The sequence below is a fragment of the Pempheris klunzingeri genome, chromosome 5, assembly GCF_042242105.1.
Source record: "Pempheris klunzingeri isolate RE-2024b chromosome 5, fPemKlu1.hap1, whole genome shotgun sequence".
Taxonomy (NCBI): Eukaryota; Metazoa; Chordata; class Actinopteri; order Acropomatiformes; family Pempheridae; genus Pempheris; species Pempheris klunzingeri.
In genome coordinates this window covers 24,694,126-24,717,051 of record NC_092016.1, presented here as the reverse complement: position 1 = coordinate 24,717,051, position 22,926 = coordinate 24,694,126, and the positions used below count along the sequence as shown (strand labels likewise).

Sequence of the window (22,926 nt, the reverse complement as noted above, 5' to 3'; positions counted from 1 at the left end):
AATGATCTTCTATATCTAACTTTGTTACAGGCACAATTCCATCCGTCGTCAGATGAACTTGTCCAACCCAGACTTCAACCCTGCTCAGTTCCAGCGCCAGGAGTCTCTCTCTGGTTTGGGTCGTATCAAACCAGAACTCTACAAGCAGCGCTCAGTGGACGCAGAAGACGGTCGTCGCACTGACAGCTGCGGGCGTCTCAACTTTATCCTGAAGTTTGACTTTGACCTGGAGCAGCTGATCGTGAAGATCCACAAGGCCCAGGACCTTCCTGCCAAGGACTTCTCAGGGACCTCTGATCCTTACGTCAAGATCTATCTGCTGCCTGACCGCAAAACCAAGCACCAGACCAAGGTGCACCGCAAAACACTCAACCCAGTGTTTGATGAGGTGTTTCTCTTTCCTGTGGCATACGCCGAGCTGTCGAGCCGAAAGCTGCACTTCAGCATCTATGACTTCGACAGGTTCTCTCGCCATGATTTGATTGGCCAAGTGGTGGTGGACAACTTCCTGGACCTTGCTGACTTTCCCCGGGAGACAAAACTGTGCCGGGACATACAATACGTAACCTCGGTGAGATACCATCTTCTATCCACTCCTTTTAAATTCTATCACTTTCTGACTTTTCCTTCTTCCTTCTTCCTCTCATTGACACCGCTGATGTTACATTTCCTATCCTTATAGCTTTGCATTTGTTACCGTCAGCACCATGGTAGGTTGTCTGTTAATAGAGAGCAACTGACCAGTTGGATATATCTGAAGGGCTGTCAGACCAGCAGTATCCATACCAGCCTGAATCCCATGTCTCTTCCTCAGTCTGTCCAGAATCTGCTAAAGCAATTGAAAAGAACCAAAAACCCTGTTACAACAACAGGGGGGAGGAGATGGATTAATGGACATATCTCATTTCCTATCCAAGTGGAACTCATCTGTGTTTTCAAGAGGCAGAGACATAGAAATATACTTAGACACAGTTAATGTTTAATGAAAGCAGTAGGAAACACATGGGGGTAGTGACCCAGATCTACACTGACATAAGACTGGGGTTGGTTTGACAGAGATACAGCGACGCTGTCTACATTACATTATTCACTTGGATAAATCTACAGCGTTAGTACACTGAGTATCCCAGTAAGGAAGTTAGATCCTCCTGCAAGGGGATTCCTCATGGCTCACCTGTCTTGTAGTTCAGTGAGGACTGCAGTCTGGTGTGGCTTAGTTTGGGAATGAAACTTTTCTTTTATGGTTGATGGGTAAACAGTGCCAGTTGACTGTAACCATGAGCTGATGAGCACGATCACAAATAATCAGTTTATGGAAAAAGATCAGATAAACAAGTAAGATTCTGTATTAAAACATGAGTTTACGGTTGCTAGGTGCAAGATTTCACTCACAATAGATAACTCATAGCAGCATTTTCACAAACTTTAATTATTAAGAAAAATCCAGGGTGGACTTTTCTGCACATTCAGACCAGAGTATAGAACATAATAAGATGGAAATCTAATTAAAAGAAACCTCCCATCAGCAGTGTAGTGGTTTGTATATGCAGGTACCCCCCCCCCCTTTCTCTTTGTTTAGGGAATTTACAGACCTTAAAATAGCCAGACGTATGGATTAGAATGGAAATCCACTGCTAATCCAAGATGTCACATTCAGTTTGGTATAAAACAAGCCTTTACAAGTACATAAGGTTAGCAGCTAAGCAGCCTGCTATTTATGACTGAGTTACTAGATTATGAGTGTTTCTGTGGCCTTTGCTGTCTTTCAATATGTGTTCAATGAGGGAGTAACACTGTGAATCACAGCTGAGATTACAGTGGTGCCAGTCACCAGTGAGGAGCTGAAAGCTACAGATCCAGTCTCTGACAATAATGGTTCAATACAGCCAGCTCAGTTCCAAGTTTCGCTGATGAAGATTTGTTCGTACATGCACTGAACACCTCTAAGATGAATCAGGTCCCATGTTACAAGCTTTCATGCAATCTGCTGTTTCCTTTACAGGCCGCTTACTAGCACGCTTATGCACATCGAACTGCAACCTGAAGTTCATTTTTATGCTTCAGATGTGTTTTGTTCTGTCTTCACTATAGTATATTGGACTCTGAGTGCTACCAAAACATGTGTGACCTGTGCTATCAGCACCGGGCCTGCAGGCATCCTGTGCAGACACAGACGGAGCGCTGAAGCTGCTGTTGCTGCTCTCCTAATGTGCTGTTTTGCTTTGGTACATCCACCTACTGAGACACCTCTACCACATCCAAGCCTTACTCCATTGTTTACAGGACGAAGTTTCGAACCTCAGTAGCAATACTTTACTTTGAGCAGGTTTAAATGATAGCAAATGTTTAGAGGAGCATGCAACCTAACCCATAATCGAAACTGTCATCTGTGGAGTTATGCAGCCATATAAGTAGCAACAGGGAGCTGGTGGCACTGATTCAAATACATTTATCCCAATAAAAATACCTGATGAGGGTTTGTTTGAGGATTCAAGTGTATCACTTACAGTTAGTAGAGGGCTTCTGGTGCAGTTAAGTGTCTCTTAAGAGCTCTTACTGGGCTCCTCCTGATGATCATCATGTAGCTGCACTCCCTCTGAGGAACTAGAGGCATTTCCACTCTCGGTTCTGTATGTGTGTGTATTTGCATTACTTTGTACTAATAACTGGAAACTGCTCATTGTGATCACGTCTGTCTGGGTCATATTGATCACTATGTCGACCACACAAGGTCACCTGAGGAACACTAAGTTTGGCAGCTGGGAACTCGTAGGCTTGTTTTTGGCAGTTTGCTGTCAGCCTCGAGGAGATTGTTGCGTTTTATGTTTGACAGAAAGAGAGACAATGGCTTTTTATTTCACGTCAAGATTTCTTTTACACACAGCAACAGCCTCAGGAAGCCGAAGGCAGAGGGGTTATCACCAGGCAGAGTATCATTGGAGGAAAGAAATAAAAGTTAACGAGTAGAATAACTGTAGTTTTAAATGTTTATTTCCATATGTTGTCGTGGATGAAAAAACCGCAAACTGACACTGTAAGCAACCTTATGATCCATATAAGCATCCATATCTGCTTGTCGGAGACTCATTCCCTTGTGTCTTTTCTTCCTTTCTTACATAATGTACTCCTGAACATAATAAGACCCTTTGAAAGAACAGCAGCTCGAATCAGGTAGACAACTGAGCCAAGGCCGGGGATACAAAGTGCAGAGAAATCTTTGGGGCTGTAAACAATTAACGTACAGAAATGAGGCCGGCACTCTTCACTACTAATTTAATCAATGTTTCTCTTTGTTGTACTGCTGTGATGGAGGAAAAAACAGCTATATTTAACCTACTGCAAAAACTGTTGGCCTCAGTGCTGGCTGTGTATTCTGTATTCATGACTCCATGATATTAAAACGACTAAAATGTACTTTTGGAGCACACAATCTATTATTACTGCATTATTATGCATTTTAATCTGTATTTGCATGCATTGCCATTTTTACTTTTATTTAAAATGTCTGAGAACTATTGGATGTATTTGCTTGAAATGTGGTACACATACTCATGTTCCCCTCCGGACAACTTTTTTTTTTAATCCAGCACCACCTTTAGTCTGAATTTGATTTTGTCCAATATTTCGGTTTATGGCCACATATCTGGAAAACCAATGGCGACTCCATCAGCCTCTGGCTCAGTTTAATAATAATAATAATAAGCACATGTTAGCATGAGAACCTGCTCAACAAAGATGGTTCCCATGGTAACCACTCCCTGCTAAACGTCAGCATGATGTTGGCTCATTTAGCTCACTGCTATGCCAGTATTATTATATTATCCTGTAGATCATATTACACGCATCTGAGGAGAAACAGCAGAACATAACTCAGTAGTTGTAATTCTGACTCAGAGATAATGAGGAGTCAGTGACGATACGATAGCTCCCTCTTTGTGGACAAAACTACTAGTGTCAGCAAACTGCGGTGGCAAAATGGCTGCAAAGGCAGCGTGGTTACATCTAGATAAAGTCTAACATTTACACAAATATAATTCATTCAGCTAATTAAGTAGGGGGCGTACTTTTTTGTTTGTATCTGTTTCATTTGTTATGTGCTTAATTTAGGCTGCTGCGACTACAAGGCTGGGAGTAGGCGTGAACAGTCTTGGAATAATGAATGGACACCATCGAGGCAGAATAATGGGAGGTTTCCAATGCTCTTTCCATTCTACCGACATTGCATGAATGCAACACTAGTCCTGTTTTTGTACAAATTACACTGCAGGGCACTTTGACTTATAATATTCTTCTTCTTAGTAGGACACCAGAAGAGAAAGTCTTCTAGCTTCACTGTTATCTTTAATTGTTCCTTTTTTCTACCAGCCCATCATGGCACCCACGATTCGTAAAAGGCTAATGTATTTGTGGACACTTACATATACTGTCATTCATATACTGCTTCTTCAACAGTAGCCGCTAATAGCTGGTCCTACTGGTTTCGACTAGAGGGCTGCTGTGGTACTGAAACACAAACTGTCACCAGGCAGCTCTCATAGACCAGACTGGCATCACGGCATCAAATGTCTAGATTGGCTGAAGATTTTGTGATGAAAATCTTTCACACTGTGATTTGAGGCACATAAGATGCATGAATATTCACTGTCAGTATGGTAAATAGCTAAATGCTGCTGGTGACAGTTGCTAGGCCTACTGATGTGTGGCTGCTGGAGTACAATCATACAGTATATAGCAGCAGACAAAGAAATCTCAGCCTGACCTAGCTCAAACAGTAGGTTAACAGGGCTGGCTGTTTACAGACAACACTTATCTAGATATTTATATATATTTGATTGAATCACCAGCTCAGTGCTCAGATTCACGCAAGATAATAATTAGACATGTCTATAAAACAATGGTTTGTTTGATACGAAAGGAATGTCTATAAACTTAAAATTGATATCCAAACACTATTGACATCTATAGAAGCTTCATGGCTGCAACGTTTTATGAAGTACCCATGTGTACCTGTCTGGTCTATTGGTATTAATATGCTGCAAATTAGTTTATCAGTCCTAACGTCAATGCTGTAACTGTTTTTGAACATTTTTCTGTATTCCAATCAGAAACACCATCCACTTAAATTGTTCGAACAATCAATATATGTCTAAATGTCTTGAGATTTTTATGAATTTTATAAAAAGCCATGAAAATGGTATCAAAGGACCCCAAATCAGGCGTATCAGACAGAGTGTTTCAGGGAGCTACCCCTGGTGTCTGAAGTATGGCCACTGCTCAGCTTGATTTTTACTTTGAAACACAACACAGATGCTCATCATCAAGTAATTAAGTTCAAAGCCAGAAAATGATCGTTAGCTGGGTCAGCACTCTGACCAAGGGCCCGGTGGGATAACACTCCTACCTCTTTCTCACGCACACACACACACAGACACACATGCAAACAGGCACACACACTAATCTTGTTTGTTCGCAAATATTGTTTTAATGCCACCCAGGCTCTAACAGCATTCCCAGCTAAATAAGGTCAGTATAAATGGGTTAGAACCTCCTCTGAGGCGTCAGACTTATGAACTACAGCTGTCCTTTTTCCTGTGTCCAAATCTGAGGAGTCCTCTGTCTAAATATAATCCCATACTAATCATCAATTTAGCCAAACAGGCTGCAATCAGCAATGCAAATTATTCCACTTTTCCAACTTGTACAGAATATTGAGCAACACTGTGACACTTGCAAGACACTATTCACTAATCACATATTCAGCTTTGCAATTTGAATGGCATAAAATACATGTTATGATTCAAGATACATTATTTTGGTGCTTTTAGTTTCTAAATCACATGAAAAGGCTTCTTCCTGTGTGTTCCTGGTGTTTATTTACACCTCAGCTTGTGCTTTTGGTTCTCTCTGTGATAACAAACGCAAAACACCAAATGAAATGAAATAAAAGCATCCCTTTACATGTGACAGCTGAGTTATGGTCACAGTGATATTGACCCTGATGTGGTTACAATATCTACTACAGCATTTACTGTACGTGAAAGTTCAAAACAGATCTGTAATCTGATTTGTGTTTGCTTGCGCGTACGTCTGTGTTTGTGTTTATGTCCCAGCACTTTGCATCAGTAAGGGAGTTCTAAAGAAATGTTCCTACTCTCTCACTGTCCCCCACAGAACTAGGTTAGCTCCCTTGGGATTACTGGGAGGGACCCTGCACTGGTCCAATCTCCACTCTGTGTGCATTAATCATGGCTCCTGGCAGAGAATGAGCCTCTAGCCATCCCTGGCCATATGTACTGGACTGTAATGTTCTCATATATCTGAACTGCATACTTATAGAAAAATAAATTAGCTCCTCCTATGGGAAGCACATTATAAGGTCAGTCACTGGAGCACTGACAAAGTCCTCACATAGTCTGTGGTGTCTGAACTGAGTACTCTTACGTAGACAAATGGATTAGTGTAAACAGTTTTAAAATTGGCACATGGCTTTTGTGAGTTTTAATGAACTCCAACCTTATGTTTTCCATGACAAGGTGCTTCTGCCATGTGGATTCATACTTCAACCATAGCACCTCACTGTTGATCCACACATTCATTACCAAAACAGTAACTCCAATCCCTCTCTGGAAGCCACATGTACCTCTGCTGTCTTAGGAATGGATCCCACTCGGCTCTGCAGTTGTCCTTGGCTCTATAGTCCCATGATGCCTCTGTGGCATAAACAAATAGACCTAATTAATTATTGTTTCATACGAGTGTGATCCTAGTTCTCTGGCTCCACATTGCCTTCATTGTTTCTGTGGAGTGTGTGTTGTCCCGTCGTCATAGACTCATTGACAATGAACGTATAGGTGCCCAAGTTCCTTGTGGGGCAAAAAAACCATTACAGAAATCATAAAGTAAGGGCCTCACACTAGCATCTATAATGGCAAAATGTTATGCTGAAATTGATCCATTTCCAAGTAATTGCCACAATTAGTAGATGAATGGAAATGTCTTGACGGTGCCCTTTAAGGGAATAAAGAATATTCAAGTCCAAAGTGGAAGTTAGCTGTGATGTACCTTACGTTTTTACCTAACCATTTTCTGTTTGAGTATAAACTGTTCTGCAAAAGAAGAATGGTTAACAGACAGCTGATGAATGAGTTGATGGTACAAGTACATTTTTTTAAGAATCTGCACGTTGTCCAGTTAGCAACCAAGCAACTGACAGTTAGCAGCTAGCTAATCTCTATGAACAGATAGACGACACAATGTTGACCAATCACATTTGAGTGTACTTTGGTCGAAAAGGTTGAGGACCCATTGGCTATGGTCTGATGGAGATTTATTACCTTTTAAAATTCATCTGCATTCATATGGGTGAAACAATTATCTTGGGGTTTATTTCTTGAGTTTGTTCTATGAAGAGCAGACTGAACTCAACATGACTAGTGTGGCAACTTAGAGGTTGTTCGTACTTTGGAACTCAATGGGAAAATGCAGCACAATTAAAGGAAACTCTCCTGATTCACTGCTCAGTCCTTACCTTGTCATGTGCCATCCAGTAATCTGTCTGAGTTCATGTGCAGTCGATCATAAACAACTACTTAAGAAGATGTTCACATTAGTATATTGAATACATGCCAATGGATAGTTTGCTCATCTCATGTTCTGTCTTGGGGCAGATATACTGTATTTAATGATTTCAAGATGAATGCGAGTCAAGAGACTTCCCACCTTGTCTACTCGGTAGATTGAATTGGCTCTTGGACGTCTGTCATGTCGTTCCATCTTCCTGTTTTGTTTCTCCTCAGCTGAAGATTTTTTTGGAGACAAAGACAATGAAGAGCTCAGAGACGCTGTAACCTGCAGCCCCTGCAGGTCCAGTCAATACTATTGACTGCAGTCTGGTTGGCCTGTGATTAGGGCCTTGATAAATGGGGTCAGGATGTGCATATGCACAGTGTGTGTACTGTATGTGTGTGTGGTGAGGTTCCCATTTCCCTACAATGACAAATGGGAGCATATAACAAGCACTTGCCCTTATTGACTAAGTGAGAAATATGATTCGCTAGATCAGGGATCCTCTTCTTGCTTTGCCCGGGGGCCACTTTTGCAAGATGACAAGAGGCCAGGGGGCAGATAATGAATAAACATTAGTAATATTTATCAGATAAGCCCATAACTCCTTTAGTATCAACCTGTGTGTCTTTATTTTTTGTGTTATTTATCTATTCGTTCTTTTATCAGGTTGTCTGTTCCAGGCACTGGCAGGTTTTTTACTGAGTCCATCACTGCTTTCTTCTCAGCGGACAGTATGGCACACAACAGTCTGACGAATGATTCAGAGTTGAATGTTCTGCCATCAGACGTGATGCAAAGCCCCTCTCTCCTCCTATTATTGATGGCCACCATCATTAACAAGGATGAACGTACACAGCTGTGGAGAATTATTTTCAAAGAAGCACACATGGTCTCACTCCTTCTTTTGGACTTCAGTGACTCAAGGCTCAGCAGCTCCTCTTTGAAAATGTCTCCGTTGAAGTTTCTCACAAATAGCAAAGTTTGAGCAGCATCAGTTGACTCATTGACAACAATTGACATGTAATCCACAGATTTCAGTTCAGAAGGTAAAGCTGAAAAGCTCATACAAATATCCCAGCCCCCATGCTGCCACTGAAAGCGGTTGGTTGAACTTGTTTCACAAGGGGGATAATTTGTTCTTATATCCTGCAAACAATTCCTCCACGATTCCCAGTGTGCACACTTTTAAAAGTTCAGCATCCACACATGGCTTTGCCCTTTTTGGCTAGTTGCCAAGAGGCAGAAAGCGAAGCAGTGAGACCTTTGTTGCTATCGGGATTGTTAATGTGACGGAACAAGATGACTTCAAAGTCATCATTTGCTCTTTTATGCACTAAAGCTGTATCTTTTGTCTCATAATGGTGTCTGATACTGGCAACCTTGCATACAGCTGTTGTGTTTTCATTGTCAATATTTTTGATGTTTGCTCCTCACACATCTTTGCCTGGAGGGAAATGCAGGGCAAGTGCCTGGCATCGCGAGAGAAACAAGGGTGCAGCAAAGGACTTCAATAACGGCTAATATCAGTCAATGGAGCCTGTCCATGTCTCATGTCTGTATACTGTAAGTGCTACAAATCAGCTACCCACACAGCTTTGCGTGTAACTGTCTCACTATTCTTAAATAAGGATCCTGTAGGCTAGCCTGATTCTGCCAGGGTATATTCATCTACTCTATACAGCTAAGGTTCAGCCTCGGCACTGATTTATTTACTTCCACCATGTTCAGCCAGGCACATATATTGTCCAGTTGATTGGCCCTTGTGTAACAGGATCTGCAATGTTTAAGTGAGTGGAACAAACTCTCGTGCCTGCTTTTTGTCCTCACACTGTTGTGCTGAGTCAGCTCATTTCAGTTCTTTTATTTTTCAAACTTTCAGTTCTTTATTAAAATGGAAAAATTGTATCCAAAACATACAACTTGCAACTATTTACAGTTTCATTCTGACCACAAACTCTGAGGGTTTGTTGTTCTACATTTTTAAGGGGAGATGCAAAAACAAAAAGGAGGAAAAAATATTAAGCTCATCTACACTCATATATTCATTTAAAAAAGAAATGAAAAAGTGCATTTCGCATAATATGTTCCCTTCAATAATACCTCTAGAATCCTGTCTAGTCCCCTCTTATACATTCACATCTAACGAGAAAAAATTACTTTTTATTAACTGAAGCAACTCCTATGGCAAACTGCAATAAACATACACTGGAGCAACCATAACATATAATGCAAGAAACATCAATGCAAACTAATGCTAACTGAGTTGATGCAGTGAAACAACATGAACCTGTAACTGGTTTGCCTTGGGCACAGTCTCTATGGTGAGAAGAGGAGCATCAAATGTGCGCAAATGTCTTTAGAATAATGTTGTTTTTATAGCGTCAGTGACAGCGGTGCTCGCAGAAGAGTCATTTTCTGATAACTACAGGCAATGAGTTGGAGAAAGACCAAAATAAACGTTCAGTAAAGCATGTTCTTTTGTGCTTTAATTATTAAGAAGCTTATGTGTTCCACTGTATAGATTGTATACAGTAAAAAAGCTTTTCTGATACCTCCAATAGCTCTACAGATGCATGTTGGTGGATAAACATCTGGATGGGCAGTGGCTGGCTTCCACTGGAGATTTGATTTGCAGTTCCTTTGCATTAGCGCATTGACTGTAAGTGACTCCTGAGGTTCTTTGAACTCCTCTTGATTTCAACTATTGCTGCTTTTTTGCTGTAGGCTGGGGCTCACTATATCACTGAGCTGTGTCTTATACAGGTTCTATGTGTAGCCCCGTGTCATAAAGGGGCAGTCCACTGATCTTACACATGAAGTGTGTATTTTCTTCTGTCATGCTTATGGACCAAACTTGAGGCTAGAATGTCCATTCAGATGTTGCAAATAATCAAGACCATTGCACCAGAGCAGCACTTGCTGTTGCCTCACAGCAAGAAGCCCCTTTCTCCGGGTACTTCCTCCCACAATCTAAAGACACGCAGGTTGTTTGTCTCTGTGTGTTGGCCCTGTGATTGGCTGGCGACCAGTCCAGGGTGTAGCCTGCCTCTCGCCTGAAGTCAGCTGGGATTGCAGCTCCCCCGTGACCCTGACGGATAAGCGGTATAGATAATGGATGGATGGACTGCTGTACCATTATGGGAGCAGAGGGAGCGTGTCTACCATGAGCTGTATAAAGAAGTGAGCTTCCAGGTCTGAAAGGTGAAACATTCTTCCTGATGGCCAGCAGGGGAGTAATCTGGTGTTTGAAAAAAGAAGTCCTAATGGATGGAAGTCTATGAGAAAATGATCCTGCTTCTCACTTGATTTAAGACCTCAGTAAACAATGTCCTAATGAGTTTATGGTTGGTCTTCAATGCAGTATGATGTTCATTTAGTACATTTTGGTCCCATTTAGAGGAAAATAGACCCTAAAGCAGGGCTAGCTTGTGACTAACCAAACAGTGGTGGTCTTTGTGGAATGAGTACCGCCAATAAAACCAAACTCGAGGCTTCAAAGCAGCAGTCCACAATCCAATAGCTGACATCATGATGGCCACGTCTTACATACGGTCTATGTTGTTGCAACATAACAACATTCTTAGTCTTTTTGTGTGTCACAGGATTGATCGAGGTGCATCAGTGGAATTGGAAAACACTGTTGCAAAGTGTCTGCCATGGTCTAATTTGTTTAAGGCCTTACTTAATTTCGTAGTGACACATAACACTTCAACAAGCCCAACACACACACACACACACACACACATACACACCCAGCTAGATTGAGAGAGATCGAGTCAGACCAAGCCTGTGATTATTAAGGACACAACGGGAGAGAGGCTTGTAGATAAATGCTCACTGCTCCTGAGGGAGAGAAGGTGCTAGTATTATAATTGGAGAAGATGGACTGTCCACACTCTCCCTCTGCTTTATTGGGGAGCTTCAGAGCGCCGGCCTAATTTCATTGGCGGAGCACAAGTGACCATAATCATGACCGCAGGCTTGATTTGAGTGCTCATAAGAGTGGTGAGCAGCACTCTGTAGTCTGAAAACTTAAGTGTGCTGGATGAGTGTGTGCGTGATTGTGATTGTGATTGTGTGTGTGTGTGTGTGTGTGTGATGGGAGAACGATATTACATTATCTGTGGAGAGCTGAAGGGTTTGCAGGTTCACCGTTTGTGTGAGTTCCTGCCTGTTTGTGTACGTCAGCGTGTGAATTTCTGTAATTTCTGTTATACCATCGAAGGCATCATAAACCGTACATCATTAATGCCGGGGCTCAGTGCCTCTGCCTGATGAATCAACTCATCACACAGTCAGAATGTCACAGATCCTGGACGGCTCTGCTGCGTGTGTGTGTGTGTGTGTAAGCATGTGTGTGCTTACGATCTTGCAGGCATGTTGATACTGAATGAATCAACTAATTTTCACTGGTTTTGAGCAGATGACCCAGAGCAGTAGCATCCTAATATGTGTGTGTGTGTGTGTGTGTGTGTGGAGACACATGGTGTGCGTGTGTGTGTGTGTCCCATATAGACTCCAATTCATCTTAATGAGCATCAGAAGGAGCACATATTGATATGTAGGTGAAACAATGATTTTCCAGTATGAGCACTACATTTGACCTTTAACGAGGCTTTCTGGCTAATTGGTTGTCAAGAAAAAGACTAAGTACTAAATCATTAACATCCTGCGTATTAATCACTGGTTGGACAGAGAGCAATACGATACATTCTTGTTAACCTGCTTTGCTGCCGTGTCCACTGAAACAAAAGGCAGCTAACCTCAGAGTTTTTATTACATTAGAAGAGCTAAACTTAAACGTGATGCCCTATTTGCAGACGCTGAAACAGATGCAACCACATCTGTCAGTGGTCATTTTCATACCCCTTGTTGTGATGAAGTATCAAAAGTTTATTCATTTTTGGCTCTTTTCACTTCCTATTTCAGATTTTCTAACAGCGAGCCTGATGTGTCGGAGAAAGCGTAAAAAAAAAACAACTAGAAATCAGAGTTTCCCCCTCTAGGAAACCTTGTGAGTGCTTGTGTTTCATAAACGCAGCACTCACTCTCACACCATCACACGTTATTTTCAGATGTGTTAATTGGGACAAGAGCTTGGCATGTGCGTGTCTGCGGATAAGTTGTGAAAGCAAAGGATATTCTTGTAGGAAAACCGGAGTAGTTAAACAAAATGCCAAACTCCACAAGTGCATCCACATATCCAAAACCAGGTTTCAAATCATTGAAATGCTCAGAGCGTGACATTTCTGTGGCACAAAACCATACTGATTAATGATGAGTCATGCTGTTGTTTCACATTGCAGATGTAATTAAAAATATTTCCATGTTTTTTCTTCCGGAGGTGTCACAGGCATAATCCATGGTGCAAAGACTTGTGTTAGATATTATAATGTGCCTTCTGTTGAATCAGGGATTTGACTTTAGTGTTACTTCACCTTTATGAAATCTTTACCTACTTTCTTTTAATTGCTTAACCTCAACCCCTGTCGCTTTTCTCAAGCTTGACGTTACACAACCATTGTCGAACAGTCCTCACTGACTGGCAAACTGGCAACCTTGGAATTTTCTGGAGTTTAAGAATCTTAATCAGGTTTATTGCCAGTAAGTTTTCACAGTACAAGCTATTTGCCTTGGTGCATTACATTAAATATAGAGAAGAATAAGGGAATAGAAATAAAAAAAACAAGTACTGCAAGTCAAGAAACATAAATATTAAATCTAAAATTGAAATATGAAATGATATTGTACATATGAAATATTTACAATACAGAATATGAGAAAATATAAAAAATGTGCAATATATATCTGCTTTTTAAAGGAAACAATGTGAAAAGCTGTACAGTTTGTGCCACTAATTTGTGTGTTATGCAGTACATTCAGTGCAAATGTAGTAATGTGCCACCAAAGGGCAAAGAGAAAGAAGACAAACATAGATGTAACACACGTGTTACATCCAGCAAACACAGATGTAACACGTGTTACACATGGATGCTGTGCTGCCAGTTTCCCCCAGTGGCCAACCACAGTACTGCAACTATAAAAAAAACCCTGCAGCCAAAAAACATTTTCTCACAGAGCATCATTGCTAAAGTGCCATTGATGAAATAAACCACACACTTTAAAATAATTACTCTGTGTGAATCTTTAAACCATGAAGGTCATAATACGTCAATGTTGTCAGCAATTCAGGTTTCAAAAATCTGGCTTTTCAGAGGGCATCTTTCTATTTTGTTAGACCTCAAGGATACAAGCAACCATTGTTGGTAAGAAACACTGAATGTGAAATAGTATTTTACTAGAAAAACTCCACAGGATACAATGAGTCAAATTTTAGACGTTTTGTGACCATGTAATTGTTGCATCTTTTTAATTTTTCTGACGACTCAAGCTTTTGTTTGAATAAAAGAAAAGTCTAATCCAGTGTGAACAATGCCATCTACATGTTGCTTCTTTCTCTTTGCTGCCTTTTGACACCTGTCACCACAGTTCTAAATGTTCTCTTGGCTTTAATACTAACTTAGAATAGTGGGTAAACATCAGTAAGACAAGGTTCATGAGGTTAGCTGCAGTGTGATACTAAAATCATTGCAGTTATTGTTAAATAATAAAGCACTCACAGGTAATGTCCTCTTGCACTGATAAACCATTATCTTGATGAAGGGGGAATCGTTATTTATCAACTCATAAAACAATACGGGAATGTTGGCCGAATAAAAGAAAATAGCACAAACCATTCAAAAAGTGACGGCCATGAAGAGATGTTTAGGTCGCCCAGAGAAAGCTGAGCCTAGCAGAGCTTTTGCTCCTCCCACATATCAGGACATTCCTGGAGGAGACAAGTGAGATAACTAGAGAGGTAAATAGGATGGAGAGAGAGGGCCGTCACACAACAACGTTTTGTTTTCATTTTACTGCCCCTATGATAGACACTTGAGTGTCAAGTTGCCTGCAAACCATTGGTATTTTCTGATGTAGTAGACAGATGGATGTTCTCCTTTTACTTCGTGAGCTGCGAAGGTTGAAGACGTTCAGATCCTTTAAAGATCCGACACCGATCAAATCCTTCTACAATCAAATTTTTTTTGATAAAAATGACAAATCAATTTGTAAGCAGCATTTAACCATTAGCAGGTTTTTGAACTATTTTATGTAAAGTTTTATATACAGTCTGGGAGTTTACAACAGTGGCACCACATCAAGAGACTGCCTCCCCAAAGGGCCACAGAATTCTTTAGAGGGGTTTGAAAAAGTCAGAAAATTTGCCTCATTTTCAAGACTTTGCTCTTATCTGTAAACTTTTTTCTTAAAAATGGAACCATGGAGAGGAAAATGAAATATTCTATATGAATTCTATGTAAAATATTATTTTGTAAAGTCATTTTATTAGTCATATAAATGGGGGGGGGGGGGGGGGGGGGGGGGGGGTAAAAATATTGTACCGTACTTTAGTACTTGCACCTGATTACTTTTCACCGCTGATGAGCTATAGCAAAGCTACTGTATATAGCTGACAGCAGTTAAGTCCTACTCATCTACTAAAGTAAACAAATAAATCAATCGATTCACTCAGCCTGATCTTATGATGTTAGAACATCAATACTTTAGTCAAAGGTGATGTAACATTATGTCATTCATTATTTCCCCTGGTAAAATCCATGTTTTCATGTGATAATTACGATCACTCAGACCTCTAATGTGTTTCCTCCTTCAGAGAAACTGAATCACAGTTTGTCTTTCAAGAGTTGATACTAGGAGAATGAACAGCACTGATGTAAAAATGTAATATGTTCCTTTACAGGACAACGTGGACCTGGGAGAGCTGATGTTCTCATTGTGCTATCTCCCCACGGCTGGCCGGCTCACCATCACCATGATCAAAGCCAGAAATCTCAAAGCCATGGACATCACTGGAGCTTCAGGTACACGCTGACTGACAATGTTTCCACTGAGAGGCGGAGTAGTCAGATATACACAGTATAGTATTTAGTCTAATGACTTTCCACGTCAGTATATTTCAGCATGTTACACAACTTGAACTGTTTCCTTTCTGCAGATCCATATGTGAAAGTGTCCCTGATGTGTGATGGCCGGAGGCTAAAGAAGAGAAAGACGTCAACCAAGCGAAACACTCTGAACCCGGTGTACAATGAAGCCATTGTGTTTGACGTTCCTCCAGAGAACATCGACCAGATCAGCCTGCTCATAGCTGTCATGGACTATGATCGGTTAGTAAGTCACCTTCATACGTGTGTTTCATCTACAAAACATTCATACATGTGACACTTTGGAGCCGCCATGTGTGGTTCTTTCTGTTCGGCAGGGTCGGACACAATGAAGTGATCGGGGTGTGCAGAGTGGGCAACGAGGCCGAGAGTCTGGGGCGAGACCACTGGAGCGAGATGCTGACGTACCCTCGGAAACCCATAGCACACTGGCACCCCCTCATAGAGGTAGGGGCCGCTCTGCGCGTCGGAACACTTCTCCAGATGTAGAGAAGAGGGAATTCTAATGAACGCTCTTTCATAGTCCGTGTCATCGAAGGAACAGAGAAAAGCCGCTGAGAAAAAGAAGATGAACAGACTGCATTTCAATAGTAGACGAAATCAAACAAAGTGGAATAAAAGAGAATATTTACAGAATAAATACACAGAAAGTGAAACATTAAGTGCATGAACAAAAGCTCAAACGCTTCTCTAAACTAACAATTTCATTTAAAACAGAAATAACATCAGAAACACAAATAAAATCGAATCCAACATGTTGCTATGTTCTGCATGTCATGTTGGAGGTGCAGTTACAAAAAAAAAAGAAGTGAAACAATTACATAACAAAAATACTGCATAACCCTCATGTTAACTGGACTTGTTTTTGCTGTGATTGCCACAAAAGAGGCACCTAGCCTACAGAGAGAGAGAGAGAGAGAGAGAGAGAGAGACACTGAGAGGTGGCTACGTTCACTGAGCTGTTTCTATTTCTGAATTCCCAGCCCACACTCATTAAAAAAACAGAGCACACTCAAACAGATGCTGGACTGATTCATGTAAATTCATGTTGAGTTGTCAAAGCTAAATCTGTTGGTATTCAGCTTGAAGGGGTCAGAAGATAAAACGCTTCAAAATGGATCGCTGGTAAATGTAACGCCTGGCACCGGCTACGACACGCGTTAGCACCTGCCAGCTCGCATGGGTCCTATCTCTCTTTCTAAGGATTTAAAGATTCACTTCAGCTTCGCTAAGAGATGTATTGTCATGCTCATCACTAAATGTACACTTGGCTTGGTGGCCGTTAACATCGGTCTTCATGAAGACGTAAAAGTCTTTAGACGTCTCTGGTGATGCTACTTATGAGAGGCCCTGTATTTTTCCATCTCTAACGAACATGTCAGACTTTCTTCTGCTACCCTAATGACATTTCCATCTCCAATCAGGCCAACTAATGTATAATGAGTATGTAATTAGATCCTGTAAGGTGTGTGCTTTCCCCAAGTGATCCTAAAGCTTGACAACTGCAGCTAAAACTATTTTTTTCCAGAACTTAAAAAGGGATTATGCAGCTGCATTTATATGATTTAGCATATGTAGTGTTAATATCGTTGAGTATTTAAGAGGTAGTTAGGAATATTTTGACATATTAATTCCAGCCTTTTGATTTTGAAGTGTATGGCAGAGAGAGCTGACAGACTGCCCTTCTACTGACTTCTGCTGTAGTGCTGTAGGTAGGTATTACTACCAGTGCTGCTATTGATAGTGTAGTTCTGAGGCTTTCAACTGCATTTTATGATCTTCCTCAGATCAAATGTTTTACTAAAAAGTTTTAAGTTAACATAAAACATTGTATGTGCAACTTTATACTTGTAGTATAAAGTAAAGTATTATTCAACCAACAATCTCAGTGACAAAATTGACATTTTAATATTTAGTGGTGACTCTCTGATACTGCTTAACAAGACACACATTGTCATTTTGATGTTTCAGTGTGGAAATTGTAGAAAATAACTATAATACAGACTTGCTAATGATGCATATTTTGATGTTTCAACAACAGCCAGCATTCTTAAGAGCTCCCCACTGTCACACATGACGACAGTAACCTGAACTTTAAACACACATTAATGATTCCTCTTGGAAAAAGGAACAGTTGTGAGTTGAAAGCTCGTCTAAACTGTCGCCTTTACTTTTTCTTCCTCATTGGTGGTGCAGGTTGACCCATAACTGCGAATTGAAACTTGTGGAACCTTTTCTAGGTCTCCTTAAGGCAGGGGTGTCAAACATACGGCCCGCGGGCCAAAACTGGCCTGCCAGAGGGTCCAGTCCGGCCCGCGGGACGACTTTGCAAAGTGTAAAAATTACAGGGAAGACAAGTTTCAGGTCATTCATGGTGTTTTGTAAAAGGACAGTTCATTAAATATGAACGTTTTCAGAATGTACTTGTACTTTTTTGCACTGAAACAAAGGGAAACATGTTGAGTTGTCGTTATTTAAATGTTATTACACTTTGATTTTACTGGTCCGGCCCACTGGAGATCAAATTGGGCTGCAAGTGGCCGCTGAACTAAAATGAGTTTGACACCCCTGCCTTAAGGTGTCTTACACCAACAACAGTTATATTTTTAGCAAATCTAAAGTATTTCAACAACACCAAGTGAGCTGTTCTGAGGGCCTCGCAGAGTATTTGTTTCCTCATGTCACTGGCAAAGACAGACCCTGAGTAGTTGTGACATAGAATGGTCCCCCCCCACAGGGTGTGTGTGTGTGTGTGTGTGTGTGTGTGTGTGTGTGACTGAGAGCAAAAGCAAACAAAAACCTCAACCTGGTTTTGTTCTGGTACACTGAGGGTTGTGGAGGCACTTAGAGCTCTTTTTCCATCATAAACCCACGTGGTTATTTTACTTGGTTGCATCAGGACACCAGGATTCTCAGCACTTCACCCAGTTAACAGTTAACACCCAGTGTGTAACTGAGCACTGCATCAAGCTGTAGAAGTAAATGAAGTGCTTGCTGTCACACTGTGCCTTTCAGAGGAGTCCCAGTGTTGCTGGGAGGTCAGTGACTCTGATATTGCCAACAGTTCTGAAGCTAGAGGAGCTCTCTTGCAGTCTCTAGGGTCATTTGTGTAGCTTTAACACACACACACACACACACACACACACACTCTGAGATTCACTCTCTGCTAGTTGGGTCTTATGTGAGGCCATTAGCAGACTACAGCAGCAGGACCTCAGATCCAGACTAATGGCTTATTTGTGTTTCTTTAAAAGATCTACATGGATGTCCTGTGGGAACCTCCTGGATATGTCACTCACATAAACAAGTACACACACGCACAAATATGTACATATATCTGAAGTATGTATGTTGAATATGTGCAATAGATTATAACTAATGGATTAGAAATAACTGCAAACATGTTGCTACGTGCATACACACACACACACACACACACACACACACACACACACACACACACTCCACTGACACACACACATTTCTTATTCACTTTAGGCTTTTATGGCTTTTCAGAAGTGTTGGAGTAAGCCTCACTGACCCTCTGACCACTGTCTGAGAGCATTAATAATTCAACAAGTTGATGTCTTTAGCCAGGCCTGAAGCCAGCCACACACACACACACACACACACACACACGACCCAGACCAACAACAACAAAAGCTCTTGAATTCCCCATAGTCATTTTAAGGCAGTTCTGATGCTATTGAGCGGAAAGCAAAAGGAAATGAAGAAAGCAGAATGCTCAGTTGCCTCCACTTTGTCACATAAATGAATGGTTGAATAACAGAGAGGCACAATGCAGGGCCCGCTCTCATGCAGCAAGGTTAGAGTGTTCACAAGCCAACGGCGAGCTTATATCCCTGGCTTTTCAGTCTCACAGGGCTGGCTCAGGCTAAATTGCCATGGTAACTTGTTCAGTCAGCTTGCTTCAGGGCAGGTTTAGTTCAGATCAGAGAGCGTCAGGTCAAAATTATCAAATTATAAATGGTTTTTGCAGCATCCTCACAAAGTGGGTTAGTATAGCTCAGGCCTACTGTAGATGAGCCGCATCACACGGAGCAACACAAGACTTAGACATGTGCAAAAGTATATCATTTATGTAGCCAAACGAACACAACCAACATGCTGGGATCTGAATCAGGTGCCAGGGAGCTGAGAGAGAGGGTGTGGGGGACTTATATGGACTGCCCACAACTCCATACAGGTGTCGTCAATTAGTCATCAGCTGCACCTTGAACACAGAACATAGAGAAAGACACACATGGCTGTAACACTGGCCTGGAACACTAATAAACTAAATAAGCTCATACCAATGGAACTACTATGGTTAGTGAATTTGTGCCCCACAAACTTGTGCAGAAACCAAACAGTCGACCAACAGCAAGCCATCTCGACAGAGCTGACCTTTCAGGGAACAAAGGAAAAAAGGAGTCCAAAATGGTCGAAGCTATCCCAGAATATTAGATGTATTTGCAACATTAAAAGTTTTTAGCCTGCTCTGTCGTCTGCTCCACAGAATGGCACACATGTCTTTTAAATGAACCGTGTGACTTTATTGTCCCATTAACAACTGAGCTAAGTGACAATAAGCGAGTGCTTAAAGGGATCATTTGCTCAGAGTCTTTTTCCCTCTCTTTAATAAAAGTCTTTACTGGAGAAAATGATTTGCAGTCCTGAGAACAAAAGGCAGCCGTGGCCCCTTCATGCTACACAAACACAGAACATACACAATTAATATAAAATTAGCATTTTTGGACTGTCCAACACATCAGGCTGTCAGAGAGTGTAGCTTTCCTACCTTTAGAGGGAAAAGCACAGATATAACTAATGTTGTTAACAATGGCTCAGATCCCTGGATGCCTTGTCAGTGTGTCAGCATGCACAATAGCAGGCCCGTGGAACTGGCTCACCTAAATGGAATGCAGCTGTTATTAATTAATGTCATAAAAGCGCCCACAAGGAGCTTTCATTTTGTGTGGATTTGAGCGGATTTGTCCTGAGGACAAAAGCGGTAGTCAGCGGAGTGAAGTGTCAAAATGCAGCTAACATTAGCTAAACTGAAGTAATCTTAGCCAAAGTGTTAGTTAACTTTGTTTCAGCCCCAAACTCAAATTCAAGTATTGATGCAAAACCATGTCTCGCAATGTGTTCAATAAACTAAATATTGCATAACTGTGTAGGAGGAAGAGGGCCAATTCTTCACAATTGATTCTGAATCTTTTCTTTGTCTTTTCTTTTTGCTGATCCTGCCCCAGCAGCAGCCATATCCACAAAATATGACCTCTAAAATAAAATTCACTAAAGAAAAATCTCCCCCTGCCTCCTATTCAACTGGCTCGTGTACTATTCACTGTGAAACTTAGCCTTGGAAAATGTAAACATAGCCTCATCCGGTCTCCCTGCTGTCAGTCTAACATCTAATTTCATGGGGAACCTGGGAGCAGGCATTCAGAATAACAACAGAAAATAGCCAGGCTTCTTGCTCACGGTCTTGCTTGCATATGTAGGTCATATAGAGGCGTTGAGATTAAATTCAGACTGTTTCATAAGAAGTTAAAGACTCCTCGCACTTGTAGCTGCTTTAATTACAAATGACAAAGTCAAAATGTCTATCATGAAAAAAGGTTTATTAAAGTCATAATCTGTCACTGCAGCCCAGATTATCCTTGAATATAGAATTGACACAGGTGAGCATAATTAAGGTTTTAGACAGAGTTGACTTCATCTCATTATACCGTGCTGCGTGTACACCTGTGTGTGGTCAGTGGAGCAAGCTTCCGTCACTGTTGTGATCTGTTTAGAGAAAATCCTAAATGGCTGACACCTGGGAATGTGTGTAATTGCTCTGACAGGTTCACCCACCTTTAGCCACAGTAAGCCGCTCATACATATTTACCCTGAGCTTAAATATACCTGTGCGTCTACACCAGGTTAAATTTGATTTCACACGACTGGGACATGATTTACATTTTAAGGATCATGATGCCGTCACTTGTTTAATTGGTTGTCTAACGCTTCAGTTTAACAACTTTCCAGATCATCATGACACATGATTTTGACATCCGTGGTATTCCAATGGTTTTGTGACCCCCTTCCCTTGAATCCAGCACCACAATAATGTCAAAATGTCCACTTGACCAGCCAATGTTAACTTATCTCAAAAACTAATGGCAGCATTTTAAAGCTTGTGTGTCCGTTCGTGTCCCCAGATTATGATTTGTTTTTGTTGTTTTGGATGCTCATCATGACCTCCACTGAAACAAAATCACTGTCTAATTAATGTCTCACCACTGAAGTTACTGAACACATTCAAGCATAGATATGAATGTGAATAAAAGCATACACTCTGAGTCTACTCTGGGCTCTGAGTGCTGCTAAAAACACAGGTGACTTTGCTGTGTGTCCTTCCATTGGACACATAGCAAAGATTAGTTTTTTTGCTCGTTGCTTCAAAACGACAAATCTGAAATCCACTGGTGATCGTGAAGCTCACGATGGCCCTTGGCTCCTCCTCCAAGAACATTTCCTCTGCTTTTACAATGAGATGTGTCACAGCAGCACAGTGTCATGATGTGGTCTAAATTCAGCTTTTTAAACATCAGGTGCTCTCAGACACAGTCGAAAGCCCCAAATTCTGGAAAAATCTTGCGAGCTTTACGCACGTCTCACCAGGCAGCCCAGAGAAGCGACCAGGGACGGTGCCCTGGTGAAGGGCATTAAGCTACAGGTCGACATTAGTGCTCTATGAGGTGTGTGCAACTAACCTGCTCACCTTCTTCTTCTCCTCTCTCCATCTCTCTCTCTCTCTCTCTGTTGTGGTCCAGTGGGTCGGTCAGGGAGCAGTGGGGACTGGAAGCCAAGGAGGATCCACCAATTCCCTGAAGGCACCACCATCGCCATGACCATGCACACACACACATGCACGCACGCACACACACACACACACACACACGCACACACACACACACGCACACACACACACACACACAGAGCTTCAGGGTGGTAGATGATGATGATGGATGATGGTGGGCCTGGATGTGGTCCAAGTGAAATGTTAAAACATACAGTACAAGGTGTGACTAACAAGCGACTCCAGTAGTAACATCAGCTAAAAGCCATTACTAAACTGGTGTGTCAGTAGACTGAACGAGGCTTAGAGTGCCTCATTAGACTGCTGCGAAGGCAAATCTCCACTTCTTCCTTCGTCTTGTGTCTTCACAACCAAAATCCACTTAACAACATTCCAACTGAACTACTACAGTACTTTCATCCGTCGCTTTGAGTTGTTACTGACAGTATTAACAGGTTGAGTTTATCTACTAGGGCAAACTTTTTTTTTTTTTTTTTTAGG

At 41.4% G+C, this 22,926-nt stretch overlaps 1 protein-coding gene across 1 annotated transcript in view; it reads left to right on the top strand.

Moving 5' to 3' along the window:
* The window catches only part of syt9b (synaptotagmin IXb), a 45,522-nt gene extending 23,045 nt beyond the window's left edge, over positions 1-22,477 (top strand). Inside the window, exons 4-8 of the mRNA XM_070830732.1 lie at positions 31-571; positions 15,368-15,488; positions 15,623-15,794; positions 15,890-16,019; positions 22,400-22,477. Coding sequence (XP_070686833.1) covers positions 31-571; positions 15,368-15,488; positions 15,623-15,794; positions 15,890-16,019; positions 22,400-22,477 — 1,042 coding nt within the window. The remainder of the gene's footprint in view (positions 1-30; positions 572-15,367; positions 15,489-15,622; positions 15,795-15,889; positions 16,020-22,399) is intronic.
* Positions 22,478-22,926: the final 449 nt, after the last annotated feature.